Here is a 20592-nt window from a genome sequence, read left to right as displayed (position 1 = left end):
TCCCTTGAGAAATTGTACCACTATAGGAAGTTTGAAATACGATGGTTCCTCCGCAGTGCGCTTGAAGATAGAAAGCGCTGCGAGATAGCCTTTTACAGTGCCAACTTGAAGGCCTGAGTTTGCCAAATAGAGTAGAAACGATAACACTGTTGGTGTACCACATGAAAAAGGGTCGATATTCTCTTCCCTACACCAGCTGCAAAATTTGTTCCAACGGCAGCGGTATAAAGACTTTGTTGCTGGCCTTCTGGCCGAAAGCAACACCTCCATGACGTCATCAGGGAGATCCCAATCCTTGTAACCTCACCCTTTCAGAAGCCAAACGTGAAGGTTGAGGGTTCTGGAGTCTGGATGGAGAACCTGACCTCCCTTCTGCGAGAGAAGATTCTCTTTGAGTGGAAGACGGATTGGAGGGCAGATGGACATATCTAGAAGGTCCGGGTACCACGTTCTCCTGGCCCAATCCGGGGCAATTAGGCTCATGGTTTTCCGGAATCTTCTCAAACTCCTGATCATTTGAGGAATAACAGGGACTGGTGGGAACGCGTAAAGGAGTGTAAACTCCCAGTCCACTACGAACGCGTCTCCTAGAGCTCCTCTCGGGGGAAATTCCCTTGAACAGAACAGATCGCACTTCCTGTTGGTGCTTGTGGTGAACAGATCCACCTGAGGGGTTCCCCAAAGGGCGAAGATCTCTTGAAGGACTTCCTGAGCTAGCTCCCACTCGTGGGAGACTGTGCTCTGCCTGCTCAGAGCGTCTGCTGTCAAGTTCTTCTCTCCGGCTAGGTGGACTGCCGATAGAGAGATTCCTTCTTGGATTGCCCAAAACCAGAGCTGCATCGCCTCTCTGCACAGTGGCAGTGATCCTACGCCTCCTCTTTTGTTGAGGTAGTGCATGGCCACCGTGTTGTCCATCATCATCAGGACATTTCTCCCCTGTACTGATGGCAGGAAAGCTTTCAGCGCTAGTCTGATCGCTCTCAGCTCCAATAGGTTGATGTGTAGTCTGGACTCCGATGGAGACCAACGACCTCTGATGGTCAAGTCGTTGGCATGGGCTCCCGTGAGTGAGGCGTCTGTGACTACTGTTATCTCCGGCCATGGTTGCCAAAACAGTTCTCCTTTCAAGATGTTCTCTGGATAGGCCCACCATTGAAGGTCGCGGGCTACCTTGTCCGGAATCCAGAGGAGATCTGTCATTCTCCCTGAGAATTGTGACCACTGACTTCTCAGTGCCCACTGAAGAGATCTCATTCTCAGGCGAGCCTCTGGCACAAGGAAGATGCAGGATGCCATGAGGCCTAGCAACCTCAAAAAGTCGAAGGCTGGGAGACGTTGGGCATTTTGAAACTTGGTGACCATCTGTAGAATATCTTGAGCCCTCACCTCTGGTGGCGAGGCTTTTCCCAGGGAAGTGTCCAGGACCGCTCCAATGAACTGGAGTCTCTGTGATGGTATCATCTGTGACTTCTTTAAATTGAGGGAGAAGCCCAGTTTGTGGAGGAAGTGGCAGACATAATCTAGTTGGGCCTGGGCCTGTTCCGAAGATACAGCCCTGATCAGCCAATCGTCCAGGTAGGGATAGACGTGGATCCCTTCCTTCCTTAGACTCGCCGCCACTACCGACATCAGCTTGGTGAAGACCCTCGGGCGGAGGTCAGCCCAAATGTCAGAACTTGAAATTGATAATGAGAGTCACCAATTGCGAACCTCAGGTATTTCCTGTGTTTTAGATGGATTGGCACATGGAAATAAGCATCCTGAAGTTCCAGAGATACCAGCCAGTCCTGTGACTGGAGGGCCTGAAGGATCTGAGAGAGAGTTACCATCTTGAACTTGTCCTTCCTGAGGAACTTGTTCAATTCTCGTAAGTCCAGGATGGGTCTCAGTCCTCCGTCGTTCTTTGGTATGAGAAAGTAGGGGGGGGGGGGCGGGGAGTACCAGCCCTTGTTCCTGTCCGCTACAGGTACCGGTTCTATGGCACCTTTCTCTAGCAGGTCTATAATTTCCTGCAAGAGGAGCGAATCTGGAACTTTTAGAGAGCTGTTCCCCGGTGGATGACTGAGGGATGTGTAGAAAGGGTAGGCAGTAACCCTGGGCAACTGTCTCCAATGCCCAAGCATCTGACGTTATAGCCTGCCATTCCGTCAGATGGTGAGTTAACCTGCCCCCTGCAGGTGTATTGTGTGGAAAGGCCTCAGAGTGGTTTGGGGGCGGCTGATGCAGATGCCGAGGGTAAAGAGGCACCTGCTGCTGCTGCGGTTTTAGTACTTTTGACCCGTCCACCTCAGGTGGATCTCCTTTGGCCTCTTTGAGCCGGCTGTCCTCTGCCTTTCCCGAATGCGGAATAATAGCGAAAGGACTTTCCTCTCCCAGAGGTTCCTGAGGGGCGAAAAGGAGTTTGGCGGATAGCAGCTCCTAAAGATTTTGCTGCTGCTTTAGAAGTCTAACTTTTCCAGACGGTCATCAGCCTTTTTTCCGAATAGTGAAGAGCCGTCAAAGGGCATGTTCAAAAGTCTGGCCTGTACATCTGGAGCTAAGCCAGACTTTTGCAACCACGCATTGTTGTACTTGCTGCCATGGCCCTGCTGATACTGTCAGCGGAATCGATGCCAGTTTGAAGTGATTCGCACATGGCATCTTTGCCATCTTTAATAATGTTAAGGAAGGCTTCCTTTTCCTCTCCTTCGGGTATGCAGTCAGCCGCTGATGAAGCAAACTCCCATAGTGTGTGACTGAACCTGGCGAGAGTACAGGTGGCGTTGATGGACTTCAACGCCATACTACAAGCAGAGAAGACTTTCTTCGCCATAGAATCGTACCTCTTGACATCTCTATCCTGTGGGACAGTAGGGTAAGCGGTCCTACTGCTAGGTGAAGTTTCCGCTTGAACCACCAGGCTCTCTGGAGTCGGGTGTTTTGATAAGTATTCAGGGACAGCAGCCGCTACCCTATACTTGGCTGACAATCTTTTATTGACCGCAGGGATAACTTCAGGAGTTTCCCAATTAGATGTAATTTTCCTTTGTAAGGCTGCATGGAAGGGGACCACAGGGTCCTCCTGTGGAACTTTGTCTAATATGTCTGTTAGGTCATCCTGTTGAAAAACAGGGGAAGGCGCAGACCAACCCATAAATTCAATAATTCTTGCCATAAGGGTTCTATAGGGTGTTTCGGCATGTTCCCCTGGGTCTGGTTTAACAAATTCCACTTCTGGGGAATTGTCCAGCCCACTTGCCTCATGTAGTGACTCTTGTAGGTCCTTCAGCCTTCTTTCCTCAGAGATGAAATCCTCTGAAATAGGCAGTGTGGTCCTCTGTAACCCAAATGTTTTATGGTCAGAATCTTCCCCCTCTTCATAATTTGAAGATAGTCCATGGTACTCTGACCTCTGAAATGGTATAAAACCCATCTGTAAGGCAGAAGGAGCCAAACTCGTCATTATTGGGCGAGAAAACGTTGATGACGCCGATGTGACAGGCTTCGAAGGCGCCGAAAACGGCGTCGAAAAAACTGGAAGGGGTCTCGAAGAACTCGAGAGGATCGGGATCCTACTCGAGGACATCGACGACGGTCTCTGCGTCGTGCCGGAGGCCCTTGGAATCACCGTTGGCTGTTGAGTAGCCTGGGTCTTCTCTTTCATCGGCGTCGAAGATGGCGTCGAGTCGATCGACCGATGCGTCGAGGAACCCTTCGACAACGGCGTTGAGGAACCCTTCGACAACGGCGTTGATGGCATCGATCCATGCGTCGAAGGAATCTTCGACGACGGCGTCGAAGATGGTGCCTTCTTACCCGATGGCTCGTGGCGCTCTCGGGTGGAATGTTTCGCCGGATGCTGCGACTCGCGGCGTTTTGATTTTTTGGGTTTTTCACCCGGGGTATCACCCTCAGCTGTCTTCGAGGGGGTCGAGGCCGCGTTCTCGAAGACGCTTAACATTTTCTTTCTGAATTCCTCCCACTCAGCTTGAGAGCTGTGTTTTGTGGGACAGGAGACTCTTTCTGGGGACACAGAAGACGACGAGGAAGGGGATCTTCGACGTCTCTTTTTTGAGTGTCTTGATCTCGACGAATGGTGGGAGCTACTTCGAGATCTAGAATGGGAATGTTTTCGACGGCGAGGAGACGAATGCCTCGACTCAGCCGAAGAAACCTTCGAGGAGGTTTTGACTGACTTACCTCTCTCGAGCTTCCCCTTGCGCTCCTTCAAGGCTTTCGCCGTGATGGACATGCAGTCCTCACACTCCGAACAATGGTGCGCGGATCCCAAGCACCACAAGCAGATCCTGTGTGGATCCGTTATCGAAATATTTTTACCGCAGTCTCGACATTTCTTGAAGCCGGATCGCAGCGTCGTCGGTTCCAATGAAGATGCCATCGAGAACGAGTAGGTATTATTCGAGTAGATATAGAGTTATCTTGACTGAACTGAGCAACTACGTTCCGAGGCCCCACGAAGCGCGGAAAAACGGAACTGAGCAATGGACGCAGCGCGTGGCTATTTATGGGCATGGTGACGTCGGCGCGGATACGGTCGCCATCGAGGGACATCGACTCGGCGGACGTCGACACGCAGCGCCCTCTACAGAAAAAATTTCCGAGGCCAGCAAGCTGGAAACGTATTATCAAAGATAAGGAATACGTCGGAGGACACAATCCCTTCGAATAGCTGTTTTTTTAGGGAAAGTTCGATCCTACCTAGATAAATTACCCTTTTTCCAGCGCCAAAGTTTGGAACATCTATATAAGACTTACATTCAATCTGCTCCCTACCATGGAGTGCTTGGGGTCGAGATTACCATAGAATATGCAGGTTGTGGAAAATTCCCTCCAGCACTGAAACGATTAACCACCTTACACTCGAATTGTGAAGGTTTGCTGCTTTGTTTTCTACAGTGATTTTTGTACTATGGAGGGGGACACCATTTTATGGTCTGACTTTTATTGTTACGTGACCTCCAGCGGAATATGTACAGCTCCTTGATGTAGGGCGCTATATAAAATAGCTATATAAATCGCAAATAAAATACAAAAAATACAAAATACAAAAGAAAAAAAAGACTTGATGGTGTGCAACAGTATTTCAAAATTGCTGGATCTACATTGGGTGTTAATAGTACTATTTGAAATATTAGGAATCCAAATGTAACTATTCTATGTATTAATTTCTAGTTTGTTTGAGACTATGCAATACATTCTTCCTGGGTAAAAAAAAAGGTATATTTTGTATATCATCTTTTAATGTTTTGATACAGTGAAAAGGTTGCTTTTGTTAAACCAGCTAGCTAATAAAAAAAATTAAATGAATAAATAATAAAATAAAAAAGAAAATAAGAAACGGTCCTGGGTCCCATGAATGTGGGTGTGCTTAGCCCGAATGCCTGACGTCGATACTCCACCTTGTGCCTGCAACAGTGTGCCTAACATACTGTGCTGGCAATAGGTTTGCTTCTCTGCCAGTAATAAATCTGTTCCTGATTTCTGGCCGAACAAAGATTTTGGTGCATTCATTTGGAGTTTGCACTCTTCGGTATAGCCTGTCCGTTATTGCCAGAGGGGGGACCCAGTCTGCTTGCATACACAACTCACCCTCACAGGTCTGTTAATCCCTGGCCCAAAACTCTGGCTCTGGCCTGTGGTCTCCCACATGGCTTTCCCCATGTTGGCCTGCCTCCCGAATCCACACCAACATATCTTATAAGTCGCATTCATTTATTATTTCTTTCTTCAATTGTTTTCTTTAATCTTTTTTCTTATTTATTTTTTCAACTGTAGTTTGTCAACCATTTCTAGTTCACTGATGTTAATGGGTTTATTATAAAACATTATACTTGATGACGGACAAAAGTGCAAAATGCATTGGCAGAAAAAATACAAACTGTCTGTTTTCTCTGGAATTAAATTACACATAAAAAAATGTGACTGCGTATTTGTTTGCATTACAATTTATGATGAATTGCCTCAAGACTTAATTAACTAAAGTAGATGTCTCGGCACCTGTTGCGAGCACACTGACATACTGAAAGATTTTTCAGAGAACTAATAACCTCCCATTTTTAACTTCACAATACTTATACATACAGCCATTTGTGAATGCCTATTCCCCAGTAAGTAAAAATCCAAAGTTATTCCAACTCATAACTAAGTGCTACGTTAAAAATAAGAAATATTTATTAATTCAGGTTTTTACCTTGACCTCAAATTCATAATTATTTTCAGAGATGCTCTTACTTTGATAAAGGCATTTGTTATAAACAAAAGATTGCTGTTTAACAATTATTGTATGTAAAGTTTCTACTTTTCTCTGTTCTGATTAATGATGCACTTTCATCTTGTACATTGTAGCTAAACGAATGGTCATGTAAACTGTCACCCCCCAAAAAAAGAGAAAGGTCACCTCTCTTGATGAATGTATTGCTGTTTTTCCATTCACGTATTTGTTCCCGCGCCCTCCTGAGTGATGAAAAATCTTAAACACAATGAAGGGTGGAAACTCCTCACCAGCAAACCTGAAAAAAAAAGTAATTGTCATTCGTTCTACATCAGGACTGTGCCATGTCGTTTTATCAAAATCAACCAAAAACACACATGTAAACTGCAAAAGAGTTTCAAAAATGTCTTCAAATTTTCTTTTAGAAGCTTATGAAAGCATGACTAAAGTTTTTAAATTACAGCACACATTCATCAAAAACACTCAACCACCCAGTTCAGGAAACGAAACTGTTAGGAAAGGAAGAAGGCGATGGATATGGCAGGGGAAATGTGCACAAAATACACAGTAAACAACCCTGAATATAACAACGTGCATTCAATACCCAAGACTCGTGTATACCACTATATGAAAAGGAATGTAGGGTAAGCACTTAGAACCTCCTTATGACTGAAAGGAAAGTCGGCAAACTCCTTACCCACTATGCTATTACAGATAATGACAGCGCTAAGCCCACGTAGAGGGCAAGCAGGGACAGAATCTGTAAGCTGACACTCTAGACGGTACTGAATAAAGAATTTGGAAACAGTACTCACAAGGACCGGAATGACCACATGAATGCCAGTACTCACTAAGTCCGGAAAGACCACTTGGATGTCCGTATTCACGAGGACCGGAAAGACCACTCAAAAGTCAGTACTAACCCACAACCCTGTAAATCAAACAAGAACCCAGAAGGCAGTAAAGGCAAAGAGTGAGGATGACTAAATACCTAAACCCAAGTCAAGAGGCAAGAAGGAATAGTACAGTGTGGAAAACAAAAGATAATCACACAGGAGCTAGTTACAACAGCTTCCCACACCTAATAATAAAATAGGAAATAAATGTAAAAGTGTAAAGGAAAACATGGCATGGATCCCAATAGAAGGCAAGGATCAGGAGCAGTGAAAACGATATCAAAAGGGAAACTTTCCCACCCATCCAAGGTGAGAAGGCAGGAATCTAAATCTTTAAAGGAAAGATTAATGCAACAAGTCTTTCAGTAGCAAAGGACAATTTCTAGGAAACAGTGAACACAGGCAATTGGGCTACAGCAAAAGGAAAGCTTAGAGAAAGGCTGCCTGCAGACAGAGAAAGGGAGAAAGGGATTTCCAAAAGGCAGAAATCAATTAGGCATACAAATACGAATTCCAGGACAAGGAACAAGAAACACTAACTAGAAACTGGGCACAAAAACTAGGAACCAGGAACAAGGGACCAGTCACGACAGGAACGCTGCAACAATGACCAGCGCTGGACTGAAGCAAACTGAGGCTTAACGAGCACACCCCTCAGGCGTGTCGCCTGCTGCACCTGCAGCCACAGGTGTTGCCTATCCTCCACCCAGCCTTGTCCTGCAAGGGAGGAGGTGAGGCAGTGAGCCAGGCATTCTGGGAAGCATAGTCATTTGATTAAAGTAGCAGTAGCATGCTGGCTGCCAAAAACCTGGAATGGATCCGGAAGGGAAGTAATTTGGGAAATAAGGTTTTAGCGCTCCCAATTCATCAGGACACTGTAGCATAAGGTTCGGAGGAAATGTCCAGTAGGGAAGAAACCCCAAAACATGCCCCCAAGTGGCGGGAACGGGAGCGAAGGGAGCGAGCCGTGACAGAAACATAGCTTCAGTCATGACAATTTGTTTTCCTGCATTTCCATATGTCTGAATGCAAAGGAATCACATGACATAATCAATATTATTCAGATTTGGATAAGTAACGGTGGCGTGACCGAATGTCCCCAGATGGCACAATTTCAGTCCTCTCGGTGCTTTTTACAAGCCATTCTATTCTGGAAATTCTAGTACCGTCACTTGTCTTTAACAACAATCTGGATGTCAGTGAGAGACTGATGAGGCAGATGGCAGACAGTTGCCACAGGATAAAGTAAAATCCTTTACTTTATTGAGGTTGACACATCCTAGAGACTCTTACTATGCACGCTCCCAGTTCTTACTGTTGGAAGGTCTATCCCTTAGCGGCGCCTGTGCAGTCAGTTACGGCAGCTGCATCATGCTGCTCCTCGCCGGGGCACTGTCGGAACAGTCGACATGTAAGTCTCTGCACAGAGGTGCAGGAGACCAGTTACTGGGCTCTCCTGTGCACAATCTACACTGCGTGGCTGTTGCCATGGACTATGTGATGTCCCTTCTCCCCAAGGGGTAGCCACCCCCATTGAGACTACAGAGACGAGCCCTCTGGATGTCTGCGCTGGGAGTGGCTGAACTGAGTGGAAAGGCTTTGCTGGGAGGAGTCGGGGTGAGAGGCAGAGAGAGGAGCAGTGTGCCAATAGATTTTGTGGGGCAGACGGGGCGGTGGGAGGAGTTATGAGAATGTGAGGGCTGTGTGTAAGATTGGTGGGGTAGGTGCACATCATCCTTTTGGATGGGGGAAGCGCCTGCGTGGGTCCGCCCACGCTGTCGATAATTTGAAGAAGAAGAAGAGATGAGCCTTCTAGGCAAGACCCTCCCCTAGGGATATGGGCAAGCAGGATCTCACTGAGTGACTCCACCTGTTAGGGAACACGGACTCCCAATGTTTATTAAGAACTCCATTAAACCCAGACTTCTTTGCGTAAATGGGAGTAAAGGAAAGAGTGTGAAGTCTTCCCACCAACAGAACATTGTCTCATTACAAAAACCCCTATAAAGACCCTTTGATTCTCACCTGGAGAGAGAAGAGATAAGATGACAGAGTCAATCAGCAAGGGCATAAACACGCAGAGCATACGTTGCTGCTACCGTGCGCAAACAACGCTGCCTGGAGGCAGGACCACAGAGCATACGTAGTGAGCGAACACAGAAGCGCCAATTAAACAAGGATTTTCACTCACCTTCAGAGAGACGCTGACAGAGGAAAGCGAAGAGACCCTGGCAAGCCCAGGAGAAGGATGCCAGCTGAGGAAACATGAGAAAGAAATAATAGCGAGCCCACAAGAAGGTTTTCATCAGAGCAAACCAGAGAAAACACCAGTGAGGCTGCACGAAGGCTGACACCAGAGCTGGCCAAAGGAAATACTGATGAGCAAAGGAGATGGCCTTCGCTGGAAGAAGCCACAGGAAGAGGTACCAGTGAGCCATTGAGAAGGCTGCTGCCGGAGAATGGCAGGAAGTGGCCCGATACGAAGAACCCTAACCGGGTGTAAGCCGAGGGGCTAAAGGGCCCAGTGAATGTCAAAAGTGACCAAACTAAGATATGGCTAATGAGGTGTGCCATGAAGTCCATGAGAGGAAGTTAACTAAAACACAGAGACGGAGTACAAACCTGAGAGGAGGTGTAGTACCCTGGAAAAGGGGCTGCCAAGATCTACCCCAAGTATCTGGAAGGGATTGCGTAAAGTAGCCTTTTTTCTGCTTTAGTGCTAAGTGTGGAGGATAGAATTGAAAAACAATGTTTTGAATATTTGAATAAGATTTGAGAAGTGAATCGTGTTTTCACCAAACTGAATGACATTCGTACCAGGAACTGTTGGCAATGGCCAAATACTGAGAACTGATGAACGTTTCATTTCTATGAACATTTATTTTCAAGAACTGTTAAGCGGGAAGGGGTCAGCTAAAAGATCCCAAGCCTAACAGGAATTTACTTTAGGTCTTATAATTTGTATACAGTGGTAGGGCCAGTAAGATTAGATTTATGTTTTTCAGTTGTAGATATGGCACACCATTGTACCAATAGGGCCAGGTAAGGTAGGTTTTCCATTTAAGTTAATAAACATTTTCTGTTTAAACCATGACCAGTGGCCCAACTCCTACTGCTGGCTCACCACAGCAACCGTGGCTTCGAGGTGGAGTCTCGTTTTCACCTTTGTGAATAAATACACCTGCGCCTCTCAAAACAGCGCATCGCGATTACTCTCTGCTGCCTTTCTGAAAGGAGGCGCAGCCGGAACAAGGTCCTGCTTGTTCCAGTGTTCCCCCTCCTGTTCCGTATTATTTTTTCTCCTCATCCCTGGTCCTGTCCATTTCTTCACCTTGCATCTACTCACTTTTCACTCTCCTGTTTGGTTTCCATATTTCTTTCCTTTCCATTATCTGCTTCTTTGTGGATTACATTCTTCCTGTCACTTTGTGCCACCCAATATCAAATACAGCACTGTTCGGACGCCTCAATTCTCTACTGGGGGCAGCCTAGAACCTGGCGTTGGGAGAATCGCTAACCATCTAGGTTGAGTACCCATCTCGGTGGTACTTCTATGCTTTAATTCCTCGAGACCAGACTCGAGCTACCAGGACATCTTCAGCTACGAGTTACAGGTACAAAACTGCAGCGTGGGGTGTAGCTTGACACTTGCAGATCAGTGTCACTTACGAAACAAGCAGAGGCAAATGCAGTATTTTTGGTATAGGCATTGCATGGACATTTGCCAGGCACTCGCTATTTTGTCAGCTAAGGCTACCATATACCCAGCTTTCACACCATTTAGGTAGGCATTCATGGCATTTGCCAGATATTGCCATCAAATGGCTAGATAGTCAAACATTAGTAGGTATTGTGAAAAAGGTTGCCGTACTCACACCATTGTCATGTGTTGCCACCAAAGATCCAGATAATTACATCACTGCAGGGAGTTATTTACCATTTATTTTGATGTTTTGTAAAAAAACTGACATGCCACCTAATTTTTGCAATAACAAGTAACAACCAAATGGAAGGATGAACAAGTTACTTACCCCTGGTAACGTTCTTTCAACTGGATGTTCCTCCCATGTATTCCTCATCTTTGACATTTCCAATATCCAGCATTGTGACTTCGGAATTTTCTTTTCAGCAGGGGCCGCTGTGCGTTGATGCCTGCTGACTCAATGTCCCTCGGAGGCCTCTGTCTCAATGTCGACGTCACTGTAGGTATATGTAGCATGCTCAGCGCCCGCTGGCCTCAGTTCCCTTTTTACGAGTAAAGCATTTATCTTTTGTTAGACGGTTCCTCCCCCTGAGAGAGCATAGACTGCAACTGCAAGGGAAGTTCTACTGCGAAGTAGGTTGGGAGGGGCGATAAGGAATATGTCAGAGGAACATCCAGTTGAAAGAACGTTACCAGGGGTAAGTAACTTGTTCTTCGAATAGATCGCGTCCTCTCACGTATTCCTTATGTTTGATACACTCCCAAAGCAGTTCACGCAATTTGGAGTAGGGAGTAGAATCAAGTATGACATGAATATTTTATGGTTGTGTATGCACTGAATGCAACACTGCTTTTCCAACGTTCAAGAACGTTTTTGGTAAATAATGTGTGCCGTTGTCATTATGATCCTAAGGATCAATGTTTGCCTTAGATAGTGTATTGTATTACAATCGAAGCCTTTCCAGCATGGCGCCGCCGTGTTCACAGTGTGGTGCTAGTCTGCTCACGGTATGATCAGGATATTTTTACGTGACGCGGGAGTTACAGTAACTTCTGTGTCGCAGAGTTAGTGGTCTGGTTGCCGTGCAGTAAGTTTGCTAAGGTAAGGAGCGGCGCGTTTACCAAGGAATGGGCATTTTTGTGCTCTACCGCGTTCAGTCCAGGCATCGTAGATTAAATAAGCATAGTGCTCACGGGAACACAATGACGCAACATGGTTGTTTTGAGTAGAATGTCGGAAAGGGTTGGGGTTACAGCTTCCCTGTTGATGTTGAAATCTATGTTGGGGGTGATGTAAAAATTTGACTTACCCTATTGTGTTCACATGTCACTCAATAGTTTTTTTTTTTTTTAATATTGCACATTCAGTGTCATTTTTTATTTCTTAGCTCTTACATAAAAAAATATTTAACAAAAATGCCAACAGGTGGTCGCCTCCAATGTGATCTTGCTGCAAGACTAATCAGCTCTGCTCAGGTAGTCATCCACTTTATGCCGGGCAGAGAACGAAATCCAGTCAATCTTTGAGGCACTGTTCCTTTTTACAGCACTGTTCTTTCACAAACTTTCCATGGAGCAGGTAAGGAGCCTTGAAATAATTCTGACAGTTGGAATATGCCATGCCTAATCCAATCCCTGAGGCAAAGACATCAGGCCAAGTCTTCCTTTTAAAGAAGTTAACTGAAAACACTACTCCCAATCCAAGTCCAGCACCCAGCTTCACTGCGGTGTCCCCTAAACACCTGTCCCATTTTTTCCCCAAGTTCAGTCTCCGCCATCTGTCCGCTCGGACTCAGTTGTTAACTGGTGTGGGTTTTACATTTATGGTTTAGGCTCATTTCGAAGAATGTGATCCATGCACAGATACGGTTTAGTAAATGAGCTAACCAGATGGTAGCTATTCAGAGTTCTTAAAGGTAAGAGAAGTGTTTTTACACATTTATTTTGAAGTGACATTGAGACCTTTGGACTTTGATATAGGTGTTGAGCTTCCACCCTTATTATGTTTCCCTTAACATACAGGAAGACCTCTTCCAGCTAGTCCAACTACTTGATTGAAGTGCTTTTGTTCAGGTCCACAGAGTTGGCCACGTAAGGTATGAATTAGTTCAACACACTTACAAGGTGGTGCCACTAAAATATTTGGTGATGGTTAGTGCTATTATGGACCCTAACACTAGTGTTTGATGAGTGTTCCATGTCTTTCTGATGTTGTTGCAGTGACTAAACAGTTTGCATGGTACGCTAGAGCAATTTACAGAGTGAACAGTCCCAATTAATGTGGAACTGGGCGAAGAAATAAAAATGTTTGACAGTGTGAAAGAAGTGTGAGTGCAGGTACTTCTTGTGGAATATGATGGAGTACGATATAGGTGGTATACCCTGTGAATCCTCTAAACTGTATAGATACAAGTGGTAGGGTATAAAATGCATTTTTCACGTTGGTCTCAAGTGGGTGATTGAGGTGTTCTTTGTCTCTCTCTTAGGTTTTAATCTGCATTACATTTGTGATACGAATTACCCAAAGCACAAAGTGTTGAAGAAATTATAATCTAATGATCTAATGAATATCCCCCGATTGTCCGACCAGCGTTGGGATAGGAACGGAAACATTTGGGAATCTATTTTACATTGTCATTTGTGTCTTTTGTATTGTTTAATGTTGATACATTTTTTTTTATCTTGTGGATGTCTTACTGTAACGAGTTATGACTCGCTTTGTGACCTTATGGGTTTTTTAATTAATGGTTTGTGATACATGAATTAATACATTGAATTTGTTTTGAAAATCTATATAGTTTTAGGGCTACTATGTCCATTTTGTCAGGACTATTAGTATTGAGAGAGCGAGGGCTCCATCACCTCCTATGAGAGAGTTGTTGCTGGAAATGACATTTTCACAAGAGTTATGACCGTAGACTTTGGTAAGTTTGCAATGTGGTTGTTTTGTAGCACCACTCCATTATTTTGTGTATTCGAAGCCCCAATAGAGACATCTTCACAGAGTTTAGACAGTCGGCTGAGTGTGTTCTGACGTAAGAGACCTATATTGACTGTTCCCATCAAGTAGGTTACTTTTGTGAACGAGGCTTGTTTGTTATATTTGGTAATGTAACCATCAGCAGAGATCAGCTTTTCAAGTTGATTTCAGGTGAACCTGTGTAATGCACTCAAAAATCTTTTTTTTCAAGCAGCACAAGCTTTCTCACCAAGGCATGCGGCACTGTTGCCTTTCGACACATGTGACAGAGCATGTCTCTGTTAGAGTTCAGCTTTTTGCACTAAATGGGTTAAAAATTAAATGTAACTGCATAGACTACAGTAATTACTCTGTGTTGAATATATGAATAATATTTGAACATATGGTAGAATAAAACCAATGTTCATTTAGTTTCAGGAGTGTACGTTGGGTCCGGTGAAAGTGTTTATATCTTCACACAATATGGTGAAGACAATGGAGCACATTATCTGCTAATAAGTGGAAAGGAAGCTCCTTTTATAAATTTTGCACTTTTTATTGTTGTTATTTGCACAGCAAAGACATTTACCCCCTAAAGAATTTTCTAGAATGTCATTATAACATCAGATATGGAGGAAAGAAACATGTTGGGTATTTTTTGTGTAGTGAAATAAGGATGAATGGGTGAGAATGAGTCTTTGAGGAATGATTGATATGTGTTAACTTCTATACAGTATTGCACAGCACGAAGCACTTTACCATTTATAGACGTGTTAATATTGTGACTTTTTGTAGAGTGCTTTTTTACACAGTTTTATTTGAGTCAATAAGAATAAAAGATGTATTTTTCTAAATAACTAGGATTGTAATCAGCTGTTAATTTCAGACGTATAGGATGCCCATAAATTCCTGGTCAACCATTATTCACTTTAACTAGGGACCCGTACGCCCTCTTGAAACATATGCAACCCACAAGCACTTTTGTCTAATATAAAGGTCCACAACCTTCCTGAGGGTCTGCTTGTTGTGGCTTTTTTCTTTTAGCCCTTGCGCCTCCCTCTTTGTTGTTATGGAGTTTGGAGTGTAAAATGAGGACTGTGGAGAGTGTTGGAGGCAAGGATAGGAGAAGGTGGTGAGAGATGGTGGAAGTGGTTATATTAGGATGAAGTGATAGTCGAGAGGAGGGTATAAAGCACACAAGGAGGTAGTTACATCAGGAGGAGGTGGTCAAGAGCACGGGGAAGAGGTTTAATCAGAATGAAAGGGTGCAAGAGGGGGACATCGCGATATCAAGAGGAGGGGGCAAGTACAAGGAGGAATTAATAACTGCTGGGGGAGATACTGATGACGTTAGCAAGAGCATCAAGGAATGAGGTCAGGTTGGCCTATGGTAGGCAAAAAGGCAAGAGGCTGAAATAGATTCTGGCAGTAAGGTCGGAGCAGTGATACATTTAGAAGGAGAAAGGCCCCGCCTGTTCCAACTTAACATGTTCAAATTATTTTGCCTAAAGATTTTGAGTGCCCAAGCCTAATTTCTGCAACACTTGGGCTAAGATATCAGGGAGGACCGCAATCATATTTGCTTGTGGCTCTTGATGGTTCTTGATTAGGTCTTTTGAGTTAGAGCAACCTTGGGCCCCTTCAGATTTGGGTGGCATTCCAGGTTCTTGGGTCTTGCTTTTAACACCGTCAAAGTTGACTTCATTTGGTGCTGTCAGAAGGACCAGGAGATTCTGCTTCTCCAGCTCTTTTTTGTTATTTAAAACTGCCTTTTCTGCCTTTCTAGACGCAAGCCCAATTTCCACCAAATTCATATTGCTTCGGTCTGGAAATTTCACATATATGTCCTGTATCAAACAGGTAGAGAATGGGTATTTTTTTTAAAGTATCCAAGTATCACCCTTCTGCACAGGGAGGTATGCTGCAGGGTTTTACCCACTACTTTAAGCCACAGTCTTGGAAAGGCGTACTCAGACCCGTTTAATTATGTTCCAGTTCCAAATTATTCACCAGGCTGGCTTGAGACTAATTGTTCCTGGGCCTTTGCATCATAATTGAACACACTTTACCGGTGCCGTTTGTGTTTTCCTGAATTACCGTCATCTTCCCTTGTCCATTTTTAATTTCTGTGCCCTTTATAGCTTTGATATGCTCTGGGTTGGAGTGTTTCAGGAAGATTGGTGTGATTTTCTTAGTTGATTTTTCTGCTGATTCGTTGCTTGCCTTCAGCAGACCGCTAGGTCCATACTTTTTCATAAAATAGACTTGAAAGGTTATTAATTTCTGTACCCAGATGTTAATAGTCTTCTATTTGTATTGTTTGGGGATCAGTTTGTTGTCCCACACCCACACTCACATTAGTGATCTCAATCTGTTCAGGCTTATCTCCCCCACAGACAATATCCGCGGTCTTCTGCTTGCAAGTTTTTCGCCCTTCTAGGGTTTTCGAGGAGGAGGCCTTTCCCAGTCTGCTCCTTGTCCTTCCCATAGGGGGCAGTATCTCTTGTTCTCCTTGCCCTTCTTCTTGGGATGCTTTTGACGGGGTCTTGGATTTATTAGCCGCTTCAGAGGTTTGTGTTATCCAATTCTTCTGATTTCCTGCATTTTTCCGATTTTTTTCTAAGGATTATTGCAAATGCAGTTGTGCACTTCTTTTTTGCAGCTCTTCTCTTGGCTTTCCTTCTGCCTTTAGAATGGAGTTTCCCCGCTTCGATCCATGCTGGGGGAAGATGCCGCCTGTTCCCGACTAGGATTGTCTGTGGCTGCTTGCAAGTGATGGGCTTCTCCTTCTTCCTCTTCTTCTTCTACTACTTGCGCTAGCCTTCTGCATTCCTCCAGAACCGATACAGAGAGAGGGGTGTCATCGAAAAGATTTCCTGACTCTTCCTTCCTTCCTGCCTTCTTTCTCTTCTCCATTTCTTTCATGTGGGAGGTTTTTCAACAGGGTTAGGACTTCTTGTAACACGCCATTTTGTTTTTCCTCTTTGTTCTTTTTCTCGAAAGCCACTTGTATGGCTGAGAGGTCAAGTCCTTGCTTCACTGTCTGCAGCCTCAGATCTTTTAGAGTCAGTGAAATGATTAAGGTGATTGTACTAGTTAGCCCCACTAGTGTTGCCGCAAAACGTGCTGTCTTTTTCATCAGTTCAAGGAGGAATCCTGCCTGCAATTGGACCTGTGTTTTAAGATGCTCAAAGACTTACTAGGGAATTAAAAACAAAGTTTAGCGCCGGAAGAGTTGCTGCCCCAAGGTGACCATTGTCCTCCATCTCTTTCATGTTCTGTGAATCCAGCCTGATTACTTGTTCTTCACTTCCCTGATGCTCTTGTGCGGCTTCAATTTGTATGGACTTGTTCCCTGGTGAGTCCTTACTGTTTTCTTGGGTCCAGTTTTCTCTATTTTCTTCACCTTCAATATCTCCTACATACAGGTGATCTCGATCCTGGGTTCTTTGGCAAGGATGGTCCTCTCTGGTTGTGGGTACGATGGTCTCTTTTGTTAGATCATTCAAGCTTTTAGTTCTTTTCTTACAGAAATGATCATCGATTTTATTTAGGATTTTTTTGTTGTAATAGTATATTCTAGCCCCCGCGTCCACACTTGTATTATTTTAGTAGAAGATTCTTCTAAATTAGGGCTCTGCGCATTCCCCTGTGCTCTCGTGTGTGTTAAGGGGGTATGTGCTGAATTGACTGTGCTCTGCATTGAAGTTTCTGCCCCTTGTGCCAGTGCTCCTTCCACATACAAGCCCTCCCATTCAGGGCTTCTGTTGTCATCAAGAAAGACCTTGATGCGCAACTTCATATTATTCAGATTGCTTGGGTCAGTATAAATAGCGCTTACCTTGAGATTCCCCAAAGGGGAGAGGAGGGATAAGAGCTTTCCTTTCAGGGATCTAAGCGTTAAAGCTAGACTTCCTTCGCACCTTTAGGACTGCTCGGCTCAGATCACCCTTTTGCTGACCAGCCCTAGCAGCAGTCCAATTTTCCTCTCTTTTCCTTACTTAAGTTAGTGGCAGATCTTACTGCTTTACTTGCAGTTTGATAACATCTGCAGGCCTGCCAGCCACAGATTTAATTTGCACTTGTATTCATATCCCAGAGGTCCCTCGAACCACCCGCTACAACAGCGTTTCAGGTGGCGCTTTAAAAAACTATAGTGTAGCAATGGAGGAGGAGGAATCAAGTGTTAGGGCTTTCTGAAATTGCTGTGTGCTCGAAGGTATCAAACGGTGGGTGGGAAGTTCAAGCAGTTCAGTGAGGTGATGTGAGGTGATTCAATGTAACAATTGTTCTATACGTCCACCTCCGTTTCTCCTCTCTTCCCTGCAGCCCAAAACGTCTCCTTACCATTTTTCAAGGGTTACTAGTATTCTGGTCTCTTCAGGTCTGCTTCTCGCGCTCTGGAGCCTTGCGCGCAGAATCCCGCTGAGTCTTGGGATCACAGCAAGCTGCTGCACGCTGAGTCAAAGAGCTGAAGACCCAAAGACTCTTCTGCAGACTCCACGGCCGCTCCGCGGTTCTTTTCAGTATTTGAATAAACGTGCTGATAGAAGTCAAAAGAGGACTAATCCACTCTGTAGATGCTAAATAGAGTCTGATAGAATCTCCTGCCCAAAGAATCTTCGGCAGACTCCACGCTTGTAGAAGAATAAGTTACTTACCAACTGGTAACGTTCTTTCGACTGGATGTTCCTCCAACGTATTCCACATCTTTGACATGTAATGTCTACAGCTGTGCACTTCGGAAACTTTCAGCAGAGGGCGTCCTGCTTCGATGACGTTGGGTCCATGTCCCTCGAAGGCCTCCGTCGAGGGCGACGTTACCGGATGTTATAAATAGGACGCATGCCACCCGTAGCCTCAGTTTAAGTGTTTTCCCTCAGAACATGTGGCACCAGTCTCATGCCTGCTTGACTGCACATAGCCTTGTGGAAACGTGAGCTGCAATCGCAATTCTCCAGAGGGGCAGACTGGGAGGGCGATGTGGAATACGTTGGAGGAACATCCAGTCGAAAGAACGTTACCAGTTGGTAAGGAACTTGTTGTTCGAATGGATTGTGTCCTCCAATGTATTCCAAATCTTTGACAGACTCCTAAAGCAGTACCAGTAAATGGAGGAGGGAAAATAATTTAGAGTACCTGTCAGACCTTCTGTGTCGTGAAGAGTATTAGGGCCTCTGTCCCCAAGTTCCCCACAGAGCGATACAAAAATATTCTCTGTGCGGGCCTTGAAGCCACAGGTGTTGGTGTAGTTGCAACAGGAACCAGGCGCCGCCGAAGACCCCAAGGCTGTGGGAAGGAAGCCAAGTCTTAGCACAAACAGGCACAGTATTCGACTACACAGGCAAACCTAAATACCCAAAAAGGAGCTTACCTAAACCCGATAAGAAGGGGCCGGGATCGGGAGTTGTGGTGCAAGGGGCGCGCAAGACGGTCCCTGAAGCCTGGCACCCGATGGTAGTGCCGGCTGCAAACACCTGGATGTTTCTTGGCACTTGGTAGAACGTGAAACACTTGAACGTGACTAACAATTCAGGCAAAACGAAGGCAGGTCCAAAAACAGTCCAAGGGTCAATTCAGCTAATCGTGGTATGGATGAAAAACCAGGGAGTAGTTCAGAGGCAGTCCAAAGTTCGCTATCCAAAAGGTCAGAATTCCGTGTAGATCAAAGTAGAAGTACCAAAGAGAGAGAGAGCAGTCCGTGATTCTTGAGCCGAGGTCGAGTACCGTGAATCTTGAATCCTGAGTCAAAACGCCGAACAGTGTTTGCGTGAGAAACAATTTTTATGCACGGCTCCCAATCACGTGAGCGGATGACAGGGCACGTGATCGGGAAAGCGTCCCGTAACCAGGAAGTGATAGCGATCGGCTGCTCCTGCCTGACCGCAACCTCCAGGGAAGTACCAATGAAAACGAGACACCCAATGAGGACGGCCGCCGCCCCTGCTCGGAAACAAGGACCGCTTACGCTTCCCTAGCACCACAGGTAACCTAGGACCCTGAACTGGGTGTGCCCTGGGAAGCCTAGCAGTACTGCTTGTCAGAGGGTAACCGGGAATGGGAGTACTGATATCACTATCCGCAGTGGTCTGGCTGTTAGGCATGATGGGGTGCATGTTGGTATTCCTCCTGAGCATGACAGTACGCAATCAGATTGCAGAATAAAGAACCGCCTTTCCAAAGGCCATACTCTAACCATGGATTGTATCCAGGGAGTAATGTTTAACAAAGGTGTGGATTGAAGCCCATGTGGCTGCACCACACATATTCCTAATAGGAACTTCCCGCTGGAGGGCTGTGGAAGTAGCCACGCCCCTAGTGGAATGAGCTTGCAACCCTTCAGGAGGGTCCGTACCCGCCAATCGTTAACACTCCGTAATGGTGAGGATAATCCACCTGGACAAGGTCTGTTTGTTAAAAGCCAGGGCCGAACGGTGTCCAGCATATCCTACAAAGAGTTCATCGGCCACTCTGACCCTGGACATCCAAGAAATGTAAAAACTCAGAGCTCTCCTAGGATCCAACTGATGGAGTCGCTCCTCTTCCTTACCAGGATGAGGAGGAGGGTAAAAAGATGGAAGAACCACCTTCTGACTCAAATGAAATTCATATACTACCTTAGGTAGAAAGGAGGGATGTTCCTGCACTACAACCCTGTCCTTGTGAAACACAGTAAAGGGTGGCTTAGAGGATAGTGCCTGCATTTCACTCACTCTGCGAGCGGAAGTAACCGCAACCAAGAACACTGTCTTGAAGGACAATAATCTCAAAGGTCAAGAGTGCAAAGGTTCAAATGGAGCATCCATCAACTATAATGCCTTGA

At 45.3% G+C, this 20592-nt stretch overlaps 1 protein-coding gene across 2 annotated transcripts in view; it reads right to left on the bottom strand.

Annotated features, from left to right (window-relative positions):
• C7PHXorf58 (chromosome 7p CXorf58 homolog) overlaps positions 1-20592 on the bottom strand; it is a 439812-nt gene that overhangs the window by 221448 nt on the left and 197772 nt on the right. For both annotated transcript variants that reach the window (XM_069637280.1, XM_069637281.1), the window contains exon 5: positions 6398-6509. In XM_069637280.1, the coding sequence (XP_069493381.1) occupies positions 6398-6509 (112 nt within the window). The remainder of the gene's footprint in view (positions 1-6397; positions 6510-20592) is intronic.

This window comes from Ambystoma mexicanum, chromosome 7p (assembly GCF_040938575.1).
Source record: "Ambystoma mexicanum isolate Mex_15411 chromosome 7p, UKY_AmexF1_1, whole genome shotgun sequence".
Lineage (NCBI taxonomy): Eukaryota > Metazoa > Chordata > Amphibia > Caudata > Ambystomatidae > Ambystoma > Ambystoma mexicanum.
This window is presented reverse-complemented; position numbering and strand designations above follow the sequence as displayed.